This window comes from Vicia villosa, linkage group LG5, assembly GCF_029867415.1.
Source record: "Vicia villosa cultivar HV-30 ecotype Madison, WI linkage group LG5, Vvil1.0, whole genome shotgun sequence".
Taxonomy (NCBI): Eukaryota; Viridiplantae; Streptophyta; class Magnoliopsida; order Fabales; family Fabaceae; genus Vicia; species Vicia villosa.
Window position 1 is genome coordinate 31,958,542 of NC_081184.1, and position 22,012 is coordinate 31,980,553.

At 33.0% G+C, this 22,012-nt stretch overlaps 2 protein-coding genes across 2 annotated transcripts; one reads left to right on the plus strand and one right to left on the minus strand.

The window, feature by feature from the left end:
* Positions 1–8,086: 8,086 nt before the first annotated feature.
* On the plus strand, positions 8,087–11,062 carry LOC131601535 (uncharacterized). Its single transcript, XM_058873383.1, has 3 exons — positions 8,087–8,485; positions 8,791–8,940; positions 10,418–11,062. Exons 1-3 carry the CDS (start codon positions 8,474–8,476, stop codon positions 10,880–10,882), a joined length of 627 nt encoding a protein of 208 aa, XP_058729366.1. The 5' UTR covers positions 8,087–8,473; the 3' UTR covers positions 10,883–11,062.
* A 339-nt stretch (positions 11,063–11,401) lies between these two features.
* LOC131601534 (putative E3 ubiquitin-protein ligase XBAT31) lies at positions 11,402–15,331 on the minus strand. The gene is made up of 8 exons (XM_058873382.1): positions 14,876–15,331; positions 13,729–13,788; positions 13,534–13,605; positions 13,124–13,245; positions 12,862–13,002; positions 12,666–12,773; positions 12,312–12,573; positions 11,402–12,163 (listed from the first exon to the last, which is right to left on the minus strand). Exons 1-8 carry the CDS (start codon positions 15,062–15,064, stop codon positions 11,795–11,797), a joined length of 1,323 nt encoding a protein of 440 aa, XP_058729365.1. The 5' UTR covers positions 15,065–15,331; the 3' UTR covers positions 11,402–11,794.
* Positions 15,332–22,012: the final 6,681 nt, after the last annotated feature.

Below are 22,012 nucleotides of genomic sequence, written 5' to 3' on the forward strand. Positions count from 1 at the left end.
GTTGTTCCTCTTCTCTGATTTCCTTGGATGGAGTTTAAGCAAAAGTAAACATTTTGATTCTTCCTCTTCTTTGATCTTTGAAAGTCTAAAAGCCAAATGATTTCACGCATGTCAAGTTTCCATCTAATTATTACTTCTTTAAATCTCCACGTTTTCTTCTTTTGGAAGTTGGAAATATCTTTTGGATGACTAGCTACCTCGAGCTGTTGAATAATTACATCTCTTTGTCTTTTCAAATTTTTTCCCTTCTTTGATATTCCTTCAACTCCTTATGCATAATTTGATGTAAAGATGTGTACATTGTAGGTTGTTTGGTTCCTAATGAAATTGTGTCATTGATGTAATACAAGTTTTGATATTTAATTCACAAATGAGTGTATAAAAACAACATATATTTTGACAACAGTTATAAAAACTAAGCGTGGTTGTATATTGAATGCCAAAATAATATAAACTCCAAATTGTCGCTGCTGAGAATCGAATTGGGGACCTTGGGGTCTATCGCAACGGTTGAGTTAACTAATTATTGTGATATCGCGCACGCTTTCCAGTATATTACAACGGTCTCAGGACCGTGATTGTAAGTAACACATTTACAACAACACTTTACATAACAACGCCAGGACTTGCGTGATTATATATCTTTTTCAACCGTTGCTAAATGTCTATTTCATAGTAGTGTAGCAATGGTGTTGCACTTTGTTGAAGCGGTAAAGTGGCAAGCAAAAAGTAATAGGTATTATTTATTACCGGGTGATATAGGTTATATCGTATCGTAGTCCACATAGATTGGTGAGAAAAACTACCATTCGACTATCTCGCGTTCTAAGTTTCATGATTTGGGTGCAGAAAGGTAAATGCGGGAAAAGTAAATAAAAGCAAATAAACAATCTCAATAGTCTAAGAGAAATAGCTATGGAATTGCATTTCATTCTACCCGTCGAATACTTAAATCGGAAGATCTTATCGCAACACACTCACAATACGCATCAAAATCACCAGACATGAATCGAGACGCCACATCAGTGTCCATTTCTGCAACACCGACGAAAGCTCAACCGTACTATTCACATCAGCAATGTCTCAACCGACACAAACAACCCGGAGGCATTAGACTCGACACCCACTACAATTATTAGCCCCAAATCTATTTCTACAATTCTGAAACTAATAGTTATCATTCCTAATCAAGATATATGATGTTTATTTCTACAACAACACAAATCCGAAGCATTTAAGCAAAAAGATCAAGAACAACAACAATGATGATTTATAAAGTGAATATATAAACGATTGATCTGTGCATTTTAATGCACGTTCTTCCATGTTTGTACTCAATCATTTCTTCGGTTTGTTTTATTTATTTTTATGTTTTAATATGTTTTTATATTTTATTTTATTTTTGCACTTATTTGTTTTTCGTATTAATTTTTCAGCATTAACAGTCTGCACGGAAACGATCATATCTGGAGTTCCAGGAGTCCGATTGAGGCGTTCTAATAATCGCCGGAAAGCTAAGAGAAAGAGCTACAATTCTTATGTTGGAGTCGAAGTCAGAATCGGACTGTAGAAGGGCCAGAATATTCGTTGAAGTTGCAGCACTAGTTTTAGTTAAGTTTCGGGTCAATTAGTAATGGGCCTGGGTTTTGTTTTTGACCCAGTTCGGTTGTGAAACGGGTTGGCTATTGTTCCTTAGGTTAGGCAGCCACGAAAATACTGTTCATCATCTTCCATTCACGATTTTGAAAGCTTTGACGAATTTCTATGGAGAACTAACCAAATCCTGTCGAATTGTTGTATTCAGGTTCCGACCTTGAGATTATTTTAATGTTAATCTAGTATTTATTCCTTTCAATTTTGTTCTATGTTCTTGAATGCTTAATTCGAATTTCATAGAGTATTTTGATTCAATTCGATTGATTGTATGACCCTAACAAATAAACACGTTACCGTTTGCTTAATTCGTTACCGTGTATGATTTATCACGTTTGCTTAATTCGTGAAGCTTAACTCCGTTCGCTTAATTCGTATATTAGGATTATACATCGTACAATACTCTTCGCGCTTGTCACTGAGTTTGTAGTCGAATAGGAATAGATTATCCGCTTAGGAGATTAATATTGCTTAATCGATGATAGATAGGAACCGAATCAGTAATTCGACTTTTCAGCTTATTTGATAATCACTTTTTCATAATCACTTTTTTTTGTTTAATCGAAACCAAACCAACCCCCCCCCCCCCCAAATTCGACTTACATTCGGTTAATAAGAATAGGAATCCTTGAGAGACGATACACGAGTTACCGTTACCGTCGTACTACAGTTTTATAAAATTAACTCGTTTTTGACCCGCGGGCGACAGCGGATCAACGATCTCAAGATCAACAAATGTAAATACAATAAGATAAATCCATAGCCAATCGAGAAGAAGATGAACCGGAAACTCTCACCGTGTCAAGGCAATTGAGACAAATCCATAGCCAATCCACATGATGTAGCACCCAATGGTGTTTCCTAAGCCTCTAAACTATCAAAAATGGATCAGAGCCACTCCAAGGGGGAAATGGATGATAAAAACCTAAAAAAATTTGTTCTAAGCTATTTATACAAAAACTGAAAATCGCAGAGCGCACGACGCACCCTATCACTAAATGTACTAAACCGCCCTAGAGCGCGCGACGCGCCCTAATAGCACGCGCCGCGCCCTAGCTTCTGCCTGAATTATTTCTTTTTTTCTCCTACAGCGCGCGACGCGAGCTACATCACAACAACAGCTTTATTTCTTCAAAACGCGTCCGCAGCCGTGTCTTCGACACTTTATTCCTCGAGGCTCCGAAAACGCAAAAATACCTGCAAAAAGACCACAAAACTATCAAACGGTACATATTTACATAAAAAACGTAATAAAACATAAACGATACAAATATACACAAAACGGGAATTATTCAAAAGGTATTAACAAAAAGTATCGATAAGTGCCACTATTTACATACACAGAATAACTACATTTTGGCACTCATCAAACTCTCCCCAGCTTGAATTTGTTTGTCCTCAAACAAGGTCAAACACTCAAATCGCAAAAGTAAGAATCCTAAAAATCATGAATCAACAAGATTTGGAAAAACGAAACAATTGTACGGTTCAAACAAAAACGTACGAACAGAGTAAATACTTACCACAATCCTACAACGACAACATGAAAACGAAACGAATCCTAAGTACAAAAATCATACAAAACATTCTAAAACAAAACAAGCTCAATCACGAATCACGCCTAGCAAAAATTTATCGGTAGATGAAAAACACCGAAAGGTGAGGACTTTGACACACACCCGACAAACTTGCAAACAAAAGACAAAATTATGCATTCATCCACAAACAGTATCGAAAATGCAACGGCACGAATCACAAGGGATTTAAAGGTTGTAATGCGGCTCGGTTAACAAACAAGTGATAAGTTCTAAAGCTAATCGAAACAAAAACTTGCTTAAACCTAAGGGAGTAATTACTTCCAAAAAGTTTCAAACAAAGGAATTTTAATCCAACTTTTCTCTTCATCACAAGTTTCACACCAAACATAATACTTATTAGCACAAATCTTATTCAACTCTTTTTGTTATTTTCTTTTTTAAACTTTTTCTATTTTTTTCTTTCTTTTTCTATTCTTTCTTTCTCACATTCTTTTTTTTTCTTTTTCTTTTTCTTTTCTTTCCACAACCTCATACCAATCACATCATAAAGAAGCAAACATCCTCTCCCCAACTTGAATTCAACCACAACATCAAGTGAATACTCCCTACTTTCTAAGGCAAGGTGAAAATCCAACCAAACATCATAGGTGAAGGTCAAGAAAACAAAGAATCAAACATCCATACACAAATGAAAACCAAACGCTCATAGACAAGCATTAAGCAAAAACAATATGGATATTAAAAAAAAGGCTCAAAAGTGGTTACTAATGGTCACACACTCACAAGGTGAATTGATATTTGGCTATGGTAGTTGTGCTCAAAATCAAACAAGTGTCTTGATCACTTTCGTGCATTCACAAAATCAATACAAACGAAAGATTAAACATAATAATATCCAGTTAAAACAAGAATTGTCGGTTTCTCGCATATATATAAATACAATGAAAAGCCACCTCACATTTATGGTAAAAAGGGAAAACTAACTGTGATTCAAGTCATGAGCAAGTTATGCAAAAAAAATGAGTAATATGAAAATTTTACAAATGAAAAGTCTCTTAAACATGCTATGCTATAGAAAGCGATAAACGAGTACCTTGCTATGTATAAATTCGATCAATCATTACCGCACAACCGGCATGTTGAATCAATCAAAATCGGAGAATTACCAAATGCGACCACAAGCGAACGGGCCAAAATTTGAATCTAAACACAAACAAAAGAATTAAAAAATAAAACTATAAAATACTATACTATAAAGCCTTAGGGTAAGTGGAAAAAGGGGAGCCAAGCGAACAATTAAAAAGAATTCACTGGCCAAAAGCAACACAGCGCGCGACGCGCGCTACACCAGAAAATGAAAAACCAGTCCAGAGACCGCATTTCCAGTGTAGCCTCCACTTAACACCTACAAATCTCATTTACAGAAAATTAAAACAGAAAAATACAACCGTTGGGGTGCCTCCCAACAAGCGCTCTTTTTACGTCGTTAGCTCGACACCTTTATTGTTTCGTGAATGGTAAGTAACTTCCCCGCGGTACGCCAATGCTTTCGCCTCAAATGCAACCTAAAGAAATGACCTAACCACACGCTTGAACAAACGTTACGAAACAATATAATTTATAACAAAACATAAACAACACGTCTGTGCAAATACTCAAACAATAAGAAAAACACAATTTACAACGGAATGGTGAAATTGACTAAACAAGTTGAAAAGTGAAGATATGTAATTTAAGAGCTAATCCGAGTTCAACTTGTTTAGTCAGTTTATCAAACAAAACGAAACAAGTATAACTATACAAAAATATACAAGTATGAGTCTATACAAAAAATATATGATATTCACATATTTACGAAACTTAAAACAAGAAACCATCGTAATGCGATTAATCTCAACCAATCCCCGGCAACGGCGCCATTTTGTTGAAGTGGTAAAGCGGCAAGTAAAAAGTAATAGGTATTATTTATTACCGGGTGATATAGGTTATCTCATATCGTAGTCCACATAGATTAGTGAGAAAAACTGCCGTTCGACTATCTCGCGTTCTAAGTTTCATGATTTGGGTGTAGAAAGGTAAATGCGGGAAAAGTAAATAAAAGCAAAAAAACAATCTCAATAGTCTAAGAGAAATAGTTACGGAATTGCATTTCGTTCTACCCTTCGAATACTTAAATCGAAAGATCTTATCGCAACTCACTCACAATACGCATCAAAATCACCAGGCATCAATCGAGACGCCACATCAGTGTCCATTTCTGCAACACCGACGAAAGTTCAACCGTACTATTCGCATCAACGATGTCTCAACCGTCACAAACAACACGGAGGCATTAGAGTCGACACCCACTACGATTATTAGCTCCAAATCTATTTCTATAATTCAGAAACTAATAGTTATCATTCCTAATCAAGATCTATGATGTCTATTTCTACAACAACACAAATTCGAAGCATTTAAGCAAAAAGATCAAGAACAACAACAATGATGATTTGTAAAGTGAATATACAAACGATCTCAAGATCAACAAATGTACATACAATAAGAGTAGAAATATACATACAAAACCCACCATTGGCAATTGAGACAATCGAGACAAATCCATAGCCAATCCACATGATGTAGCACCCAATGGTGTTTCCTAAGTCTCTAAACTATCAAAAATGGATCAGAGCCACTCCAAGGGGGAAATGGATGATAAAAACCTAAAAAATTCTGTTCTAAGCTATTTATACAAAAACTGAAAAATCGCAGAGCGCGCGACGCGCCCTATCACTAAATGTACTAAACCGCCCTAGAGCATGCGACGCGCCCTAGCTTCTGCATGAATTATTTCTTTTTTTCTCCTACAGCGCGCGACGCGTGCTACATCAGAACAACAGCTTTATTTCTTCAAAACGCGTCTGCAGCCATGTCTTTGACACTTTATTCCTCAAGGCTTCGAAAACGCAAAAATACCTGCAAAAAGACAACAAAACTATCAAACGGTACATATTTACATAAAAAAACGTAATAAAACACAAACGATACAAATATACACAAAACGGGGAATTATTCAAACGGTATTAACAAAAAGTATCGATAAGTGCCACTATTTACATATACAAAATAACTACATTTTGGCACTTATCACCCTTTCCTCTGGTACTCACTGACAACAAATTAAAAGGAAGGCATTACCAGAATTTTCAAAATACTAATATTCTAAAATTTCTGGGAAATTCTTCCGGAAATTTTGAAATTCCCAGTATCGCCAAATTTTTTTCCAAAGAGTTTCTGATATGATTGAGAAATTTCCGGTATGGCACTTTCTATTTGCAAAGAATTTCCGATATTACTGTGAAATTTTCTATATCGCCTTGGGAGTTTCAAAATTTTCAATTTTCAACTACAAATTTGTGAAATGGAGGAAAATTTGAATAGGGATATGTTTGACTTTTCACTTGTTTTGGGTGGATGCCATATATAATACGGAGGTTGCATGTACAATCCTCCTTAATTTGGGTACTATAGGGTTGCTTCGGTCGCCTCAGATTAGGGGTATTCACGGGTCAGTTTGATTCGGTTTTGAGAGAATCTGATATCCAAACTGATTAAAATTAGATGGATTGGTTTGGATTGGATTTGCAAATTTTTGCGATAAAGTCCGAACCGAACCGAGAAACAACAGGTTGGTTTGATTGGGTAGATAAAAAAATGCAAAAAATATTTGAAAAAAATAACTTATCTACAAAAATATCTAACAAAAAAAATATTTAACATAAATGCTTTTGAATCTATAACTAGTCACTTGAGTTAGTATGATAATAAATGTGTTTCATAAATAAATCTATGTTAAGTTACCACATTACACTAACAATTTTCTAATGACAAATATAAATAGCATAACTTGTCAACATAAGATGTTTTACTTTTTTTCTTCCAGAAGTTGAATGCTTGGTAGTAATTTTTATGATAATTAAGTATGGTTGGTTTTGGTTGGGCTTACGGGTAAAAAATTGAAAATTTGATGCCCGAAACAATTATCATTAGATTTCATTGGTTTGGTTCAGTTCTTGCCCGAACTAAAAAAAGTCCAACTCAAACACTATGTTGGTTCGGATTTATCTGAACCAATGAACACCCCTAATTCAGATGATTATTTTAAACCCGTCAAAAACCGAATCCTGTCAAAGTCAATTTATTTATTTTTAGTAGTATAAGGTTGACTCATCATATTTATTTTTAGTAGTATAAAGTTGACTCATCATAAAAATGGGGTTCATAATGTTCTAAGTTATTATCATTTTAATAATTTAATGTAGGTTACTTACATATTACAAAACTTGTAATATTAAATTATGAGTATTATTTAATTTGTGGTTTAAATATGATAATGATCATATTAATATCAAATGATATTGAAAATATTATCACAAAATAATAACTTTTATTTCAATAATAAAAAAATAATTCTTCCTTAGGCTATTCTAAAATTTTGATAATTTATTTTAAAAATAAATATTTGTGAACTTTATAAAAAAAACGAGATGTTTTTATGAATTTATTCTAATAAATATTAAACCAACAATACCGACCCAATTTATCCTCCAAATTGATTTAATCAAACCCGCCAGAAATTAAAATTTTATCAATCAAAATTGAATCTTAAAAAATGAAACTGTAATTTACATCGGATTTAAATTTTTGATCCAAAACCGATCCGAACCGATCTATTGTTCAACCTTGGTAGATTGATATTATGTTTTCTATAACATCTAATGTAAGCTTGTAATTTGAAAATTAGAAATCCTATAAAATAAACTAGATTACACTTAAATGAGATGAGATGCTACTCCAACATCAGTTATGTATCCCAAACCATAAGTCATACATTACAGAAAAAGCTTCTAACAAGTCACTCTCACTTCACACCTTCTTTGTCTCACTCTTTCTCTCTCACACACACATTTTTGACTCTCACAGACAACACAGTTAAATTCCCTTTGGCAGATTATTCCTTATTCTGTCCTCTCTTTCTCTCTCATGTCCATATCTATTCCACCATTTTTGTCACCTATGTACACCACAACTTCCTTTATTTTGTTCCTTTCTCTATTTTCCTCATTTCACTGTTACCTTGGTCAGAGGAAACAATGCTATCCATCCATAACATTCATTATTCTTTTTTGTTTTGTTCTTCTATGAAATGACATCTTAGGATTGGACTCTTCCTAGTCTTTCATTTCCTTTATCATTCATTCATTCTTCTCTTCAATCATATTATTCACTCAAGTCCAGTCATGGCTCAAGAGGTATCATCTTTAACTACATTTCTTTTTCATTTCATATACAGTATAAGTCATTTCAGAAGTTATTATGAAAAACTTCTAAAAATAAGTTAAAAACAACTTTTCACGTCATAAGTTGTTTTTATAAGTTTTTCAAACTCTCAGAATAATAAATAAATTTAAATAAGTCAATCCAAACAGATTAGTCGTAAGGTATGAAGATAAGATGACAAAAAACAATGATAATGTGTTCGGCGTTGTGGTATTTATAACTGTGTCTTTAAGGTTTTATGAAACGGTTTGCAATTACGGTTGCAATGTTGATGTAGGAAGAAGGTTGGCCTTTTGGGCTGAATTTATTGAATCCAAGAAATGTTTTAGTAAGAAACGGTGAATTCTCTGGATCGATCTCCTTCGCCACTTTGTTCACGAGTTCTTCCATCCGTTCAACTGATTCTTCCTCATATCTTGATATAGAGGTTAGTAGTTTTAATGCATAAGTTTAGGTGAATTAAATCTCAAAGACTCGTAAGAGTCGCAAAAAGTCCTAAAACATTATGTAACACCGATATCTCTAAAAAATGTTTTTGTTTGTGTCGGTGTCAAACATTTACATCTAACATTTATAATTATATTTAATTTAATTATTTTTTCAAATTATTATTGATGTTGTTGTATCAGTGTTAGAATCATATTCGAAGTTTCGGTGCTTCTTTGTCATAGAGTCTTATATGAATTAAACTAATGTCTTACTAGAATATGAGCTGAATTATTAACATGTGTTTTTCGGTAAAAAGAAAAAGCAACAAAACATGAACTGTGATACAACAGAAAAAGAAGAGAGACAAAGAAAAAGATATGTATCATAAATAAGGGTAGGAAATCAAAATTATCTATCCTTATGCTATGATGGTTATTCCTTTTGCATTCTTACAACAATAATTAACATGACAGTATATTTTTTGGTACAACTTAGATGATAGTGTTTGATTATTGATTGAGGTAACTAAAAATCTATATAGGACTGACACCTCTCAAAAAAAAAAGTATATTTATTTATGTCAAACACCTATATCGATATTTGTGATTATATTTAATTTATTCATTTTAAAAATTATTACTAATGTCGTCATGTCAGTGTTGTTGTCGTGTTTGAGATATACACGCTTCTTAAACAGGAATAGTCAGAGTCGTGTTTGAGAGCGTGCACAACGGCTTACCGCACGAGATCTTAAATTTGCCTCAGATAACCTGCGACTAAATAAGATCTCATAAAATGTTTATAATAGTTAAACGATGGTCAGATATGATCTCTATTTATTTTTTTATGATTAATCTACACAAAACCTCCTAAAAATTGAGACAGCTTTAGGAATAGATAGTGCTTAAATGTTTTATATATGTTTTATGTATGTTAATAACTTTTTTTTATATAAAAAAAATATATTCCTTCATACTTAGCGCAAGTTATTCTAATAGTAACAAATTAACATTAGTCCTATTTTTGATTAAAATTAAACATTAGTCATATCTATGTATAAAAACAAGAGTATAGTCCCCATGGCCTTTGACTAATTACTTTTTGATCATCTGTCCCATGAAGATGAAGCTTTTTATCTTTCAAAAAAAGGAATCTCATGTAATAAACATGCTTTCTTTCTTCATGTCACTCTCTATGTGGTCCACAACATGACTTAGAATACCATGCTTTATCAGAATTTGGCATTTATTTTGCTTTAATCCGTCATTGAATTAGAGCTTAATTCAACAATAATGTTGGATTCAAATTTTAGTCTTCCATTCCAGTGTTATCAAATAACGGCGCCATAGCCGCTATGGCTAATATACATGACAATTTTTTTTCCGCTATAACAGTATCGTAAAGCGCCGGTACGGCAGAGTTTTGGTTATTATGTGCCAATGCTATCTTGCTAACTTCTGTATACCTTGGTTTAGTCCACAGGATCACTTTTCCATGACAAGAGCATCACACTTGGAAGCCTCTTAGGTGTTTCTAGCTTCCTAGAATTGTCAAGGAGATCAATCAGGGGAAGAGAGATGGAACCCTCAAAGGAAGACAAAAAGAATCACAAGCTGAAACCTTGGTTGTTCTCACTCTGTACAAAGCTAACTACCGATGCAGTTATTCCGAACGATGTTCCTTCTCTTGGTCAGTACCTTGTAGCAGAGAGAAGAGCTAGACGTGCTAGACGTACTTACAGAAGGAATCAATGTGCTTCTGTTGACGGGCATAATGTTTTCTCTCCGGTTCAAGAGTCAAACTCACCATTTGTTGGTAGCCAGGCTGCTCGTAGTTCACCAGTTTCATCGAATGAAGATAATGGAAGAGATGCCAATACAGCATTGCGGCAGAACAATAGATATGGAACACCAACACCATTCTCTTCGTTATGGCGATGAGTCAAAAAGTGACAACCTTATGTCACTCATTTTAGCACTTGTTCAGTTTGTGACTCTCATGTCCTAATGTCGATTACACTGCAATTTTAAGAAGCTAGAAATTCAAGCTTCAGTATCACCACAGTGCCACTGTGAGAACAAACACTTTTCTCAAGTATAACCTCATTTTTTTTCTCTCATAATTAGTTATTCATTTTTCAGTTTGGATATTCTATTTTACACTACATTTCTACATATATATTACAGGAACCAAAAATATATTTAAACCTATAATTCAAAATATTGAAAGTGAAAATGAAACAATATATTTTCCAAGTCACAGGGATAAATGAATGCTCCCAAACAATACATTTGAAGCTTTACAATATTTACCTATCATTACTCAGCCACAGTTACAATTGACTTGTGCAGAGTTCTAAGCAACAAGATTGAGAGTACAGAGAATGAGAAAACTAACCACTTAAATTCAAAATACCAATTCTTCAGTTGAATATTGACAAGTTCCGAGTTGCAAATGAATTCTAGCGCAAAAAGCGTTGAATTGATAAACTCCAAGCCACATGTCATCAGACGCTCACACAGCTTGGATGAAGGCGAAAACCGAGTACTACACTCAAGAGAATTGAATGTTTCATCTATAATTACATTTTATAATTTGTAAAATAAAAATGCAACCGTCTGTCAAAGTTTAACCGATAATCGTATTACAATGACTCAAACAGACAATATAAGAATCTAGTTCGTCTTTTGTCTTGCATGATCTTAGTGATCTTACGGACAATGAGAAAAAATTGAATTCAAATAACATGCTTACTACTATAGGTAGCTATTCCACAGCAAGTGTAAAATCACCATTCATATGTCAATGGAAGTAAAGAATCCGCCAGCAATCATCAAGACTTGAGAAATCCCTCATTGCTTTTCGGTATCAATTTTTCCTGAATTGTGACCAGTGATCCTTCCAAATGAGCTAATGGCTGACAAACTCTTGAAGCTGCTGCTCCCTTCGCTGACATTTGATTTTCTTGACCTCCTTGATTTTGTTGGATTTGACTCCACTTCTGTATCGCTGCAAGTCTTGATCTGGGCAACGATTAACTGAAGAATGGCACCTCGGCAAAATGGACAGGCCGGTCCGGTGGTGCAACCAGTTGCCGGATTGGGCTTCTTGAGACAACATAGTGCTAGGGTACAATGAGCACACATTTGATGACCACAAGGTTTGACCTCAATTGTGCAGACTTGATCAAAGCATATGCAACATAACTCCATATTGCTTTCCTATACGAGAAGACATAACAAGCAAATAAGTGACTCATAGTTTTGCAGAAAACACTCGATCTTGCATGAAAATTATCTAGACCTATAACAGATTATAATATACTAAAACATAGAAGTCGAAAGCAATCAAGAAAGGAAGACTTTGTACGTCGGAATCTGAGACAATGTCATCGTCTTTGCTATCGGAACGAAGTGGAGATGAAGATGTGTCAATCTCCTTTAATAGGGTTTTTTCTCTCTCCCTGTTAGCTTCTAGTAAGGCGTTCTCCAATAAGGCTTTGGCCTCCTGGTTGAGCTCACTGATGAACTTTAGCGGAGACGGCCAAACAAGTGGAGCTGCTGATGAAGGATCGAGTAGGGCCGCACATGCCCTATGTCTATGCTTAAGAGCAACTGTGAATGGTATTCTCCTGCAAAGAATCAATCACATGGCCATTAATCTTGAATCTATAATTACATCTTTAAATTAGTTTCTTGAAGTGATGAGCGTAGATTTACTTACCCCGAGGAATCTAATTGAAGGCGATCTGCTCCCCAAGCAAGCAACATCCGGACACAGTCCACAGAACCACCGCGGGCAGCCATATGTAGTGGCGTTCTTCCAGGAAATCTGCAGAATGTATTTTGATCAGTTCTAATAGGAAAAACCAACGATTTTCATCTAATAAGACTAATAAAACGTAGAACACAATTATTACCCAGATCCACCGGTTGAAGCACAAACAAGAGCCCCGTTGTCTAAAAGGGAATGAAGACATTCAAGCCGTCTATGACGAGCAGCAAGGTGTAGTGGCGTGGCACCGTTTCCGTCTCTTATGTTCACAAATCTGGCAAATCCCCTGGCAATACCATTGAACAATTTGGATTTAGACTATAGTAATAAAATATGAAAGTACTATGCTATTACTTTCTACATGATTCATTCATATTTGTTTGTGCTAAGAAGAAAGAGAGTCTAACCAAGAATCTGCAACCGGCGTGGAATGAGCAGTTGAAAGAATAGCCTTTAGGCAATCTACATGACCATAATACGCAGCATAGTGCAAGCATGTTCTTCGACGAATAGAATCAAACATTAATATCTGAAATATTACAAGATCGTGTCATATCAATCTCCTAATTGAGTAACCAATGATCAACACATTCACCTTTAAATGTTTATACGCGCTTATCATATAAGTGTTTATGCATAAACTATTTCTATAGCAAAATTTAAAATAAAGCCAATTTGTTTTGTACAAGCTATAAGCTCAAAAAAGCTTATGCTGGTAGATAAACTCAAATAAGTCAATCCAAACATGTCATTGGTTTTTTCCCTTAAACTTCAACGAGCTTGAGCATAAAAAGAAAAAGAAGAAAGCATAACATACATTAGCTCCAGCTTGAATAAGCTTTTCCATGCATCCGGTCTTTCCATGCATCACGGCCAACATTAACGGCGTCTAGAGACCCAAAAAGAAAAAGAACGCGGCAAGAATCAGAATAGATAGTACAACCAAGTTTATTAAATACAAGAAAGTGCAGAAATTACAAATGTGTTTGGAAACTCTGACAGAGACACGCACCTGTTTGTGGCGATTCAATACATCAACTTTAACATTCTGCTCCAACAACATGGAAAGCACCTAACCAAGAGTTCAAGACAAAGAAAAACAACATGAGAGATGCAAGAGGGGACAAATGATGTTGCATTAATCACTTATTACAAAAAGCTCTAACTTCAACTCACTTAGAGCTACATTGAGTTAACATCTGAACAAACAAAAGAAAAGTTGAAATATCAAACAAAACCTAGGAATCTTTATAATAACAAATTCATGAATAAATCGGAATTAGCTTACACAACACACCTCAACTCAATTTTTCAGACTCTTCCATTTTAAAGATCCCAAAACCAATAAACTACAGATTTTTACTAAAATCTAAACCGGAAGACACGAAACATTTCTAATAGTTTCCAACGGGAAACAAGACACACACTTGGATTGACGGTAAGAGACGAATTCATGGTAGCCCTATAATTTTGTTGAAATTCTAAAGTGTAGTTTTTGTTAAAATCAAAGTGTCATACCGTGATTCGACCAAACTCACCGCCAACACAAACATGCACCTATAGCCTATGAAGCACGAAAACCAGAAACAAGCACCGATACTAACATGTTGACACAGGTAATAATCTGAAAAAATGAATAAATTAAACGTAATCACAACTGTCAGTATCAATTTTAAACACCGACACTGACCTGGACAATCTTTTTTTAGAGATGTCGGTGCTACAAAACTTATAGCCACTTTGAATAAACTCAAGAATCAATTATCATAAAAATATCCAACTCTAAACCACTCGGACAAAAAATTCAACCAACACTTGAAAACAAAACTTGAAATCAACCAACAATGACTATAATCACCTTTAGTCAACTCAATTTCTTCACAAACCATCTCCTTTAACTTCTTCCTAAACTCTTCAAAATTCCATGAACACATTTTTCCAATTAATATTGAAAAAAAAACCATTTATTCAACTAAAAACACTCAAACACTAATCCAAATTTAATCATAAAAGTCTCAATTAACAAACCAACTACACAAAATCACCAACACTAACATGTAAGAAATCTAAAGTGGATACAACCTTGAAACACAAGTACTCCAAACACGACTCGACACTGACACATACACCTGTGTGGCATAAATAGGAAGAAGAACTACCTCGATCCGGCCATTAGCAGCTGCTAAATGAAGAGGAGACAACTTAGCACGACCAATAGTTCTATCCAACACATTCACATCTTCATCAACCATAGCTTCAACAACCTCCATCTCACCATTGGCAACAGCAGAAGCAAACAAATCATTTTCTCTCTTCCCCATCCCACAGCCAGACTGATTCTGACCCATTTCTTCTCCTGATTACCGGAAACTTCCTCACGCGCCGCCTTGCACGGCGGTGTTATGGTGAGTTTGCTGGTTGGTTGGGTTGATCAAGTATAGAGAGAAGCAGTTATGTATTGGATGAATGTATGGATGCGTTGGAGTTTGAACCTGCCCACCGCGAATTCGGGCAGGCTGACCGAAACTGACTGGAAAAGAAAAGAAACACTTAAACGTCTGCTTGTTTGTTCACACTGATTATGATTTTTTGATGTCTTAACTTTTGAAATATCTTGGATTTTATAAAATTGTTTAATTAAATAAATAATTGATTTATATGGAAAAAGTGAGATTTAAGCATGGTGACCAGAAATGTGGCTTGGTGGTCTCCATTTGATAAGATGGATATTGGAAGTTTGAATTCACTTTTTCAATATGTTGGATATTTATATTTTACTACGATTTCAAATGTATTTAGTTGAATGACCATACATGTTATTTTGCATAAAGAATAAATTGAAAGTTTGAATTCACTTTTTCAACACGTCAAATACGTTTAAATTTTTATTTAATAAATTAAAATAAGTTTCTCACAATTTATTTACAACGAATTTCAAAACAGTAAATTTCATTCTTATGAATTAACTTGTCGAATATCTCATGGTGATCTTGGGTTTCTAACCATTAAAATAATTTTAATTTTAATTTGTCAAATCTCTTTGATTGAAATATTTATTTATATTTACTTCTTTATCTTGAGATACATAAGTTATTATCAATTTTTTATATTCAATATGCTTTTATAATGAATGTCTTTTAGGTTCACGCGGATTACTAATTATAGCGTCTTGAGCGTTGATATTTGTTAAATTGACGGTAAAGATTTGTTTAAGGACGGCGAAGATACTCAATAAACACATTTATATATCTCCTTGGTTATGAATCAAAACCGAGATCAAATACGTTACATTTTAAATAAAAAATACAATCAAATATGTTTCATCCCAAGCGCCACATTCCTCTCGGTTTTTGTTAAAAACGAGAGGAAATGTTTTTTTTAAATTACATTATTTATATAGAATGTTAAAATACATTGTCTACAGCAAATTCAAATTTTGACAAATCTGATTCATCGTCGTCTTGTTATTTTTAGAGAATAATAAATCTTTGTTGTTATCCAGATTTTGTTGCATACCATTTGTGCAGAGTCTTTTAAAGTTCAATGGATTGCATGCATCCAACTTCTAATAAGTTATTTGTTCCAATCATTGGAAAATGATTTTTCTGCACTTATAATTCATCCCAAAGAACTTTTCCAAGTTTCTTTAAGTTCTAAGATTTCATTATCTTAGAGAAAAAAATTTCATGACAAATGTTTTTACAAGAAAGAGAACAAGATATATAGTAGTGGATGTAGGGCATATGTTCAGTGTGGATTGATGTCTTGACAATATCATAACTGTTGTTTATGAATGTAGGGCATATATTCATTATTGTAGTTGTGTAACAAAGCCCCTCGATTCTGTTTTAAAACCGAGGAAAAGGTTTTTTTTCTTTTTTAATTAAAAAATAAAATTAAATAAGGAAATCCCTCGCTTTTATTAAAAAAACTGATGTATTATGTTTCAAGCAAAAAATGGTGAATGTTAAAAAATTAAAAGTAACATGTCATATTTTTATTTCAATTTTTTATCATTCACCATTTTTTTTAGTGCTTGCAATTTACAACATGTTTAAAAATAAATTTCTCAATGTTGTCAACCAAGGAAAGCAACGTTGTTTTCTTTGATTGATAACATAAGAAGGTTATTTCAAAAATACAACAACAACAATATTATGTGATATAGAGTGCAAGGGCAGAAAAATTGTTTTGTTCAAATTTGGAGCAGCTACATATAAGTTAGGTTTAGGGTCAAATCTGTTAATCCCTCGGTTATTAAGGAATTCGAATAAATAGATCATTTAGTTTATAAATAAAAAAGAAAGGCACAACTTTTAAAGAAATAAAAACATAAACTACATTAGCCGAGATCCGAACCATGTCCTGAATTATTTTTCCCCTGCGTTATAATCTCAAACCGAGGGAATATGTGGTTTTTATTTTTAAAACAAATAAAACATGGAGCGTCTTGGCATTATACCTCAGTTTTTTGTTGGGTTTGGTGAAAGCTTTATCATGAAATGTATTATCTGTAGTAGTGTTTTGTTAAGTATGCAGACATCGATATCTCACCCTTCCATGCTTTAATACACTTCTCCCGAGTTAAGGTTTCCTGTATCTTCACTTTCCATAACTCAAAATCGTTGTCTTTGAAAATCCTCTCGATCTGTAATTTAGAATCCATGGTGCTCACTTGTAAACAAAACCTATTTGCCCTTCGACAGGCATCATTGTTGTGAAATAGATAGAATAATTAAAAGCGCACTTAAGAAGAATCATTTTGAGTTAAATCACACCCAAAAAAATGATGTGTAAGGACAAAGAACAATAACAACCGAAATAAATTTTCTTGAATAAAAATAACTCTCTATGTAATAAGACATCAATTTAACTTAATTTAATTTGTCATTAGAAGATAAAATAAAAACAATAAACACAATATTGTGTTTGTCCAATTTGATAAAATGACATACTCTGAGGTAGGGTTGGCAAACGGGCATGTCCGCACCGTTTAGGTCCGTCCCATAAATCCCGCAAGAAAACGGGACGGGGAGAGGCGATCATAGTCGAGGTTGAGGACCTACAAACTTGGCCCGCCCTACAAAAAAAAGAGCAGGGCGGGCTAAGCTCACAGACACTACTCTTTTTAAGTTTAAAAATGCAAATTTTATGTTAATGTCCATGTCCGCAAAAGCCCGCATAAAAAACAGGACGGGACAGGGCGGTCACACTAGAGGGTGAGAGCCTAAAACCTTGATCTGCCCCGCACAAAAGTGCGGAGAAAACGGGCAATGCCCAACAGGCGGGACCCATTTTGTCGCCCCTACTATGAGGGAGATAGGAGCTCTCTGATTCACTATACTACAAAGAATTCTTATAAAAGATTACAAATAAGTTAGAAGAAAATAATCACCCAAATTTCAAAGAACAAATTTATTTTCTACCCAAGTACCAATTTATTATATATATATATATATAACAAAATCAAGATCAAATAACACCAAGATGTCAAATTTAATATTATGATACATTCGGTAACTCTTTGCTGCATATGCGTATAACAAAATTCACTGTTAGATTGAAAACTATTATCATATAGATCGTGCCTGTAAAATTAACATCAAACAAAAATCTTTGATAAGTTAAAGAGGTGGATCAAAATTAATAATTTTGATGAAGTTTTGTAAGACATTAGTTTTTATGCATTTCATTGACATGTCAAATGATTTTCGATTGATCTTAAATATTATAAACATGATCTATATGATAATCCAACAGTTGATTTTATGATACAAATATGCAGTAAAGAGTTATCAAAATCGAAAATGTCATAATATTAATTCTGACACTTTGATGTCATTTGATTCTGAACTGCATGTCGAACCCATAATCGATGTCGTGTTGCCATCATCAGCTATATTGCTAGCCTTCCGCCATGTCGGTTGTAATCCCTCAAACTGCTTTTAGGATTACCAACTAACCCCACAAACCAACACGGGTCTTTTCAAGATGTTTTGTTCTCACTCACACGCATTCCAAGAAACTTCCCAGAAGGTCACTCATCCAAATACTACTCCAAGTCAAGCATGATTAACTGTGGAACTCTTATTTGTTAGACTACCGAAAAGAAGATGCATCTTGTTGGTATAAGTAGTATCAATCAATCCTTATAAGCCTTCCTTCAATCATGCAGTCTTATACCTGCACAACCTCAAAATCCATCTCATTTTGATGTGAATTCGTCGATCAGTCATCGCCCTTTTCAACCTTGAGAGTGTCCCATAGTCATGCTTCGTGCACCGACAACAACTATTTGTCCTCGTTGACCTCAGATGTTACATCGGCTCTACCACAAGCCTCACTCTACATTATGCCGCTTCCCATGATCGACCAAACATATACGGAGGCCCAAGGCAAATATAATAAAATGTGACCCTTTTAAAAAATTAATAATATAAATATTTTTTAGATGAGTTGAACCGACTACCTATTAGTCACTAAAACTCACAATATTGCTTATTTTCAAAAACAAATTAATTATTATTTATTTTATTAAATTTTTATAATGTTTAAAATAAAATTAGACCTTAAATTTGCTGAAACTATGTGTTGTGGCTCTCGACTATGTCGTTTTCGTCGACTTCCAAATTGAATTTAATTTCTACCATTTGATGAGATTTTAAAACATACTTCATCAAATTTTATTTTAGAAAAATAAAATATATTAAAATCAATTTTAATATATATATATATATATATATATATATATATATATATATATATATATATATATATATATATATATATATATATATATATATATATATTCACAATTTTGAATCGAAAAACGAGAGTGAGTTGTTCAATATTTTAAGCATCGAATCAGAAAACAGGAATGAGTTGTTCAATTTTTTAAGCATTTTTAAACATTAAATTAGATTGAAAACCATACATGATGCTTCACCAACCTTACCAACTGGCTAATATTTATTTTATGTTATGTTTTGTCTTTATTCAAAAGATATTTTTGACCAAAATAGTAGTGACGTTAAAAGAAAAACTAAAGAATGGGATACTTGACGATTGATCTTTACATAAAGTTGTATTTAGTTGTCTCTAAACAAGAGTTTGGTGGTATAAACACAATATTTGAAATACTATACACTCTTCATTTTTCAAATTAAAGTTAATAAAAGCATTATTATATAATAACAAATAATAGTAAGATATGTCTGGCGTGACATGCATGCCTAATATTTGTCGGGTCAATACTACGTACATGTTTCGTATGAACATTTTTTGACAAAAAGCTTTCTATGAACAATGAATATCTTGACGGCTAATATAAAAGTAATGATAATAATAATAGTTTAGAAACAATAATATTTTATATTGCAAGTAGTTTGTATTTTATGATTAATTTGTGCACTGACTCAACACACGTGAAGTGTGTTATTATTGTTGGCCAAATTGCCAATTCAGAATCTATTTTTTTTATAGTATTTGAACGCGTTATGTAAAGAGAGAAAATTTAATATAAAATTAAAAAAAAAAAAAAAGGAGTTGATGAATGACGGCATCATCAAATTGCCATTTTAACTCAATTACGTACAAATACAAATATGTCTAATATTAATCAATTCAAAATATATATATATATATATATATATATATATATATATATATATATATATATATATATATATATATATATATATATATATATATATATATATATATATATATATATATATATATATATATACTCAAAGAGTAAGTATAGAAGAGTCATTTCAAAACTTAAGCATTGATTATCATTAATCTAACGACTTTAATTAAAATTTTATATAAAAAAATATTTTCAAAAATAATTAGATTAAATAATCAATTAAAACGGTTAGATTAATGAATATCAATGGTTAAAATTTACAGTAACTCTTCTACACTTACTCTGGGAGTTAGAATTTATATATATATATATATATATATATATATATATATATATATATATATATATATATATATATATATATATATATATATATATATATATATATATATATATATATATATATATATATATTATGAGAATGAATCTGAACTATTAAATTTTAAAATAAATGGTAGAGATTATGTGTCATTCTTTTTTCCCTCTTCTCCATTATGAAAATAATTGATGGAGGAGAGAGAAAAAAAGAATGACATATAATTTTCATCTTTTATTTTAAAATCAAATGGTTTTATATATTCATTAATCTTAACCATTGATATTCATTAATCTAACCGTTTTAATTGATTATTTAAGAGAGAATTGAGAATGACTATCAGAGAGAAAATTTGAGAGTGGAATTAAATTATACATACAAAAATAGAGCTATTTATATGATTAAAGAAGTGTTAACTAACCATCTAACCAAAATGGAAAACTATGACACTTTAATTGTGTTACTTGCAGCACTTTGTAATTGCGCTTATAGTCATATATAAAACTGAACTAATCATACATAATAATAAAGCAAAATGAGAACTTTGGCAAGTTTGCCAAGTGTCATCATTTTAGAGAGTATTTTATTTTTATTATTTCTATTATAGGAAAGATTTCCATTTATTTATATAATCTTATTAAAATAATTATTAATTATTAATTATTTGTTATTAGATTAATTTCTCTTAATTGTTAGGCTTTTGTATGGAATATATTATTGTGTTGGTTCACCTTCCCCAAGCGAATAATCATCACCCAAAAAAATATGCACGCTTGGAAACCTGTGTTCTTGAAGATATCAACAACTGAAACCATCCCTTCCACTTCCAATCATCCTCGGGTCCTCCATAAGTCAATGTTTCTCTTTTCCAATTCCTGATTCATCAAATTTTTTATGTTTTCAAATGCATCAGTGAATCGATTCACTACATCTGACATCAATTGGGAAGCTATTTCCAGTATACTTTTATAGTCTATAAATATTGGGATAGAATTTATGATCCAAGAATTGGTTGGTCTTGTATCAATTTCCATCACTGTTATGTTTTTGATGTAGTAAGCCTGTACCCATCTAATCCATAAAGAGTCCGCTTTGCCGCATAAATTCCATAATAGCCTGATTAGGCTAATTTTATTCCACAATTCAAGATCCACAATATTCAGCCCCCCATGACAAACTGGTCTACAAACCTGTTTCCAAGCCACCGGTGCTTTTCTGCTTCCTTCATAGCCCCCGGTCCATAGAAAATTACGACAAATCGATTCTATTTTCTGGAGAACACTCTTCGGGATTGGGAAAACCTGCAACCAATAATTTGTTACAGCAAAC

Excerpts from the sequence above, each read along its gene's own strand:
- LOC131601534 (XM_058873382.1), bottom strand. The coding sequence starts at position 15,064 with ATGGGTCAGAATCAGTCTGGCTGTGGGATGGGGAAGAGAGAAAATGAT. Across the intron at positions 13,789-14,875 it reads CTGCTAATGGCCGGATCGAG|GTGCTTTCCATGTTGTTGGA; the intron begins GTAGTTCTTCTT and ends ACTCTTGGTTAG. Across the intron at positions 12,164-12,311 it reads ACATTGTCTCAGATTCCGAC|GAAAGCAATATGGAGTTATG; the intron begins GTACAAAGTCTT and ends CTTCTCGTATAG.
- LOC131601535 (XM_058873383.1), top strand. Across the intron at positions 8,941-10,417 it reads CCTCATATCTTGATATAGAG|TCCACAGGATCACTTTTCCA; the intron begins GTTAGTAGTTTT and ends ACCTTGGTTTAG.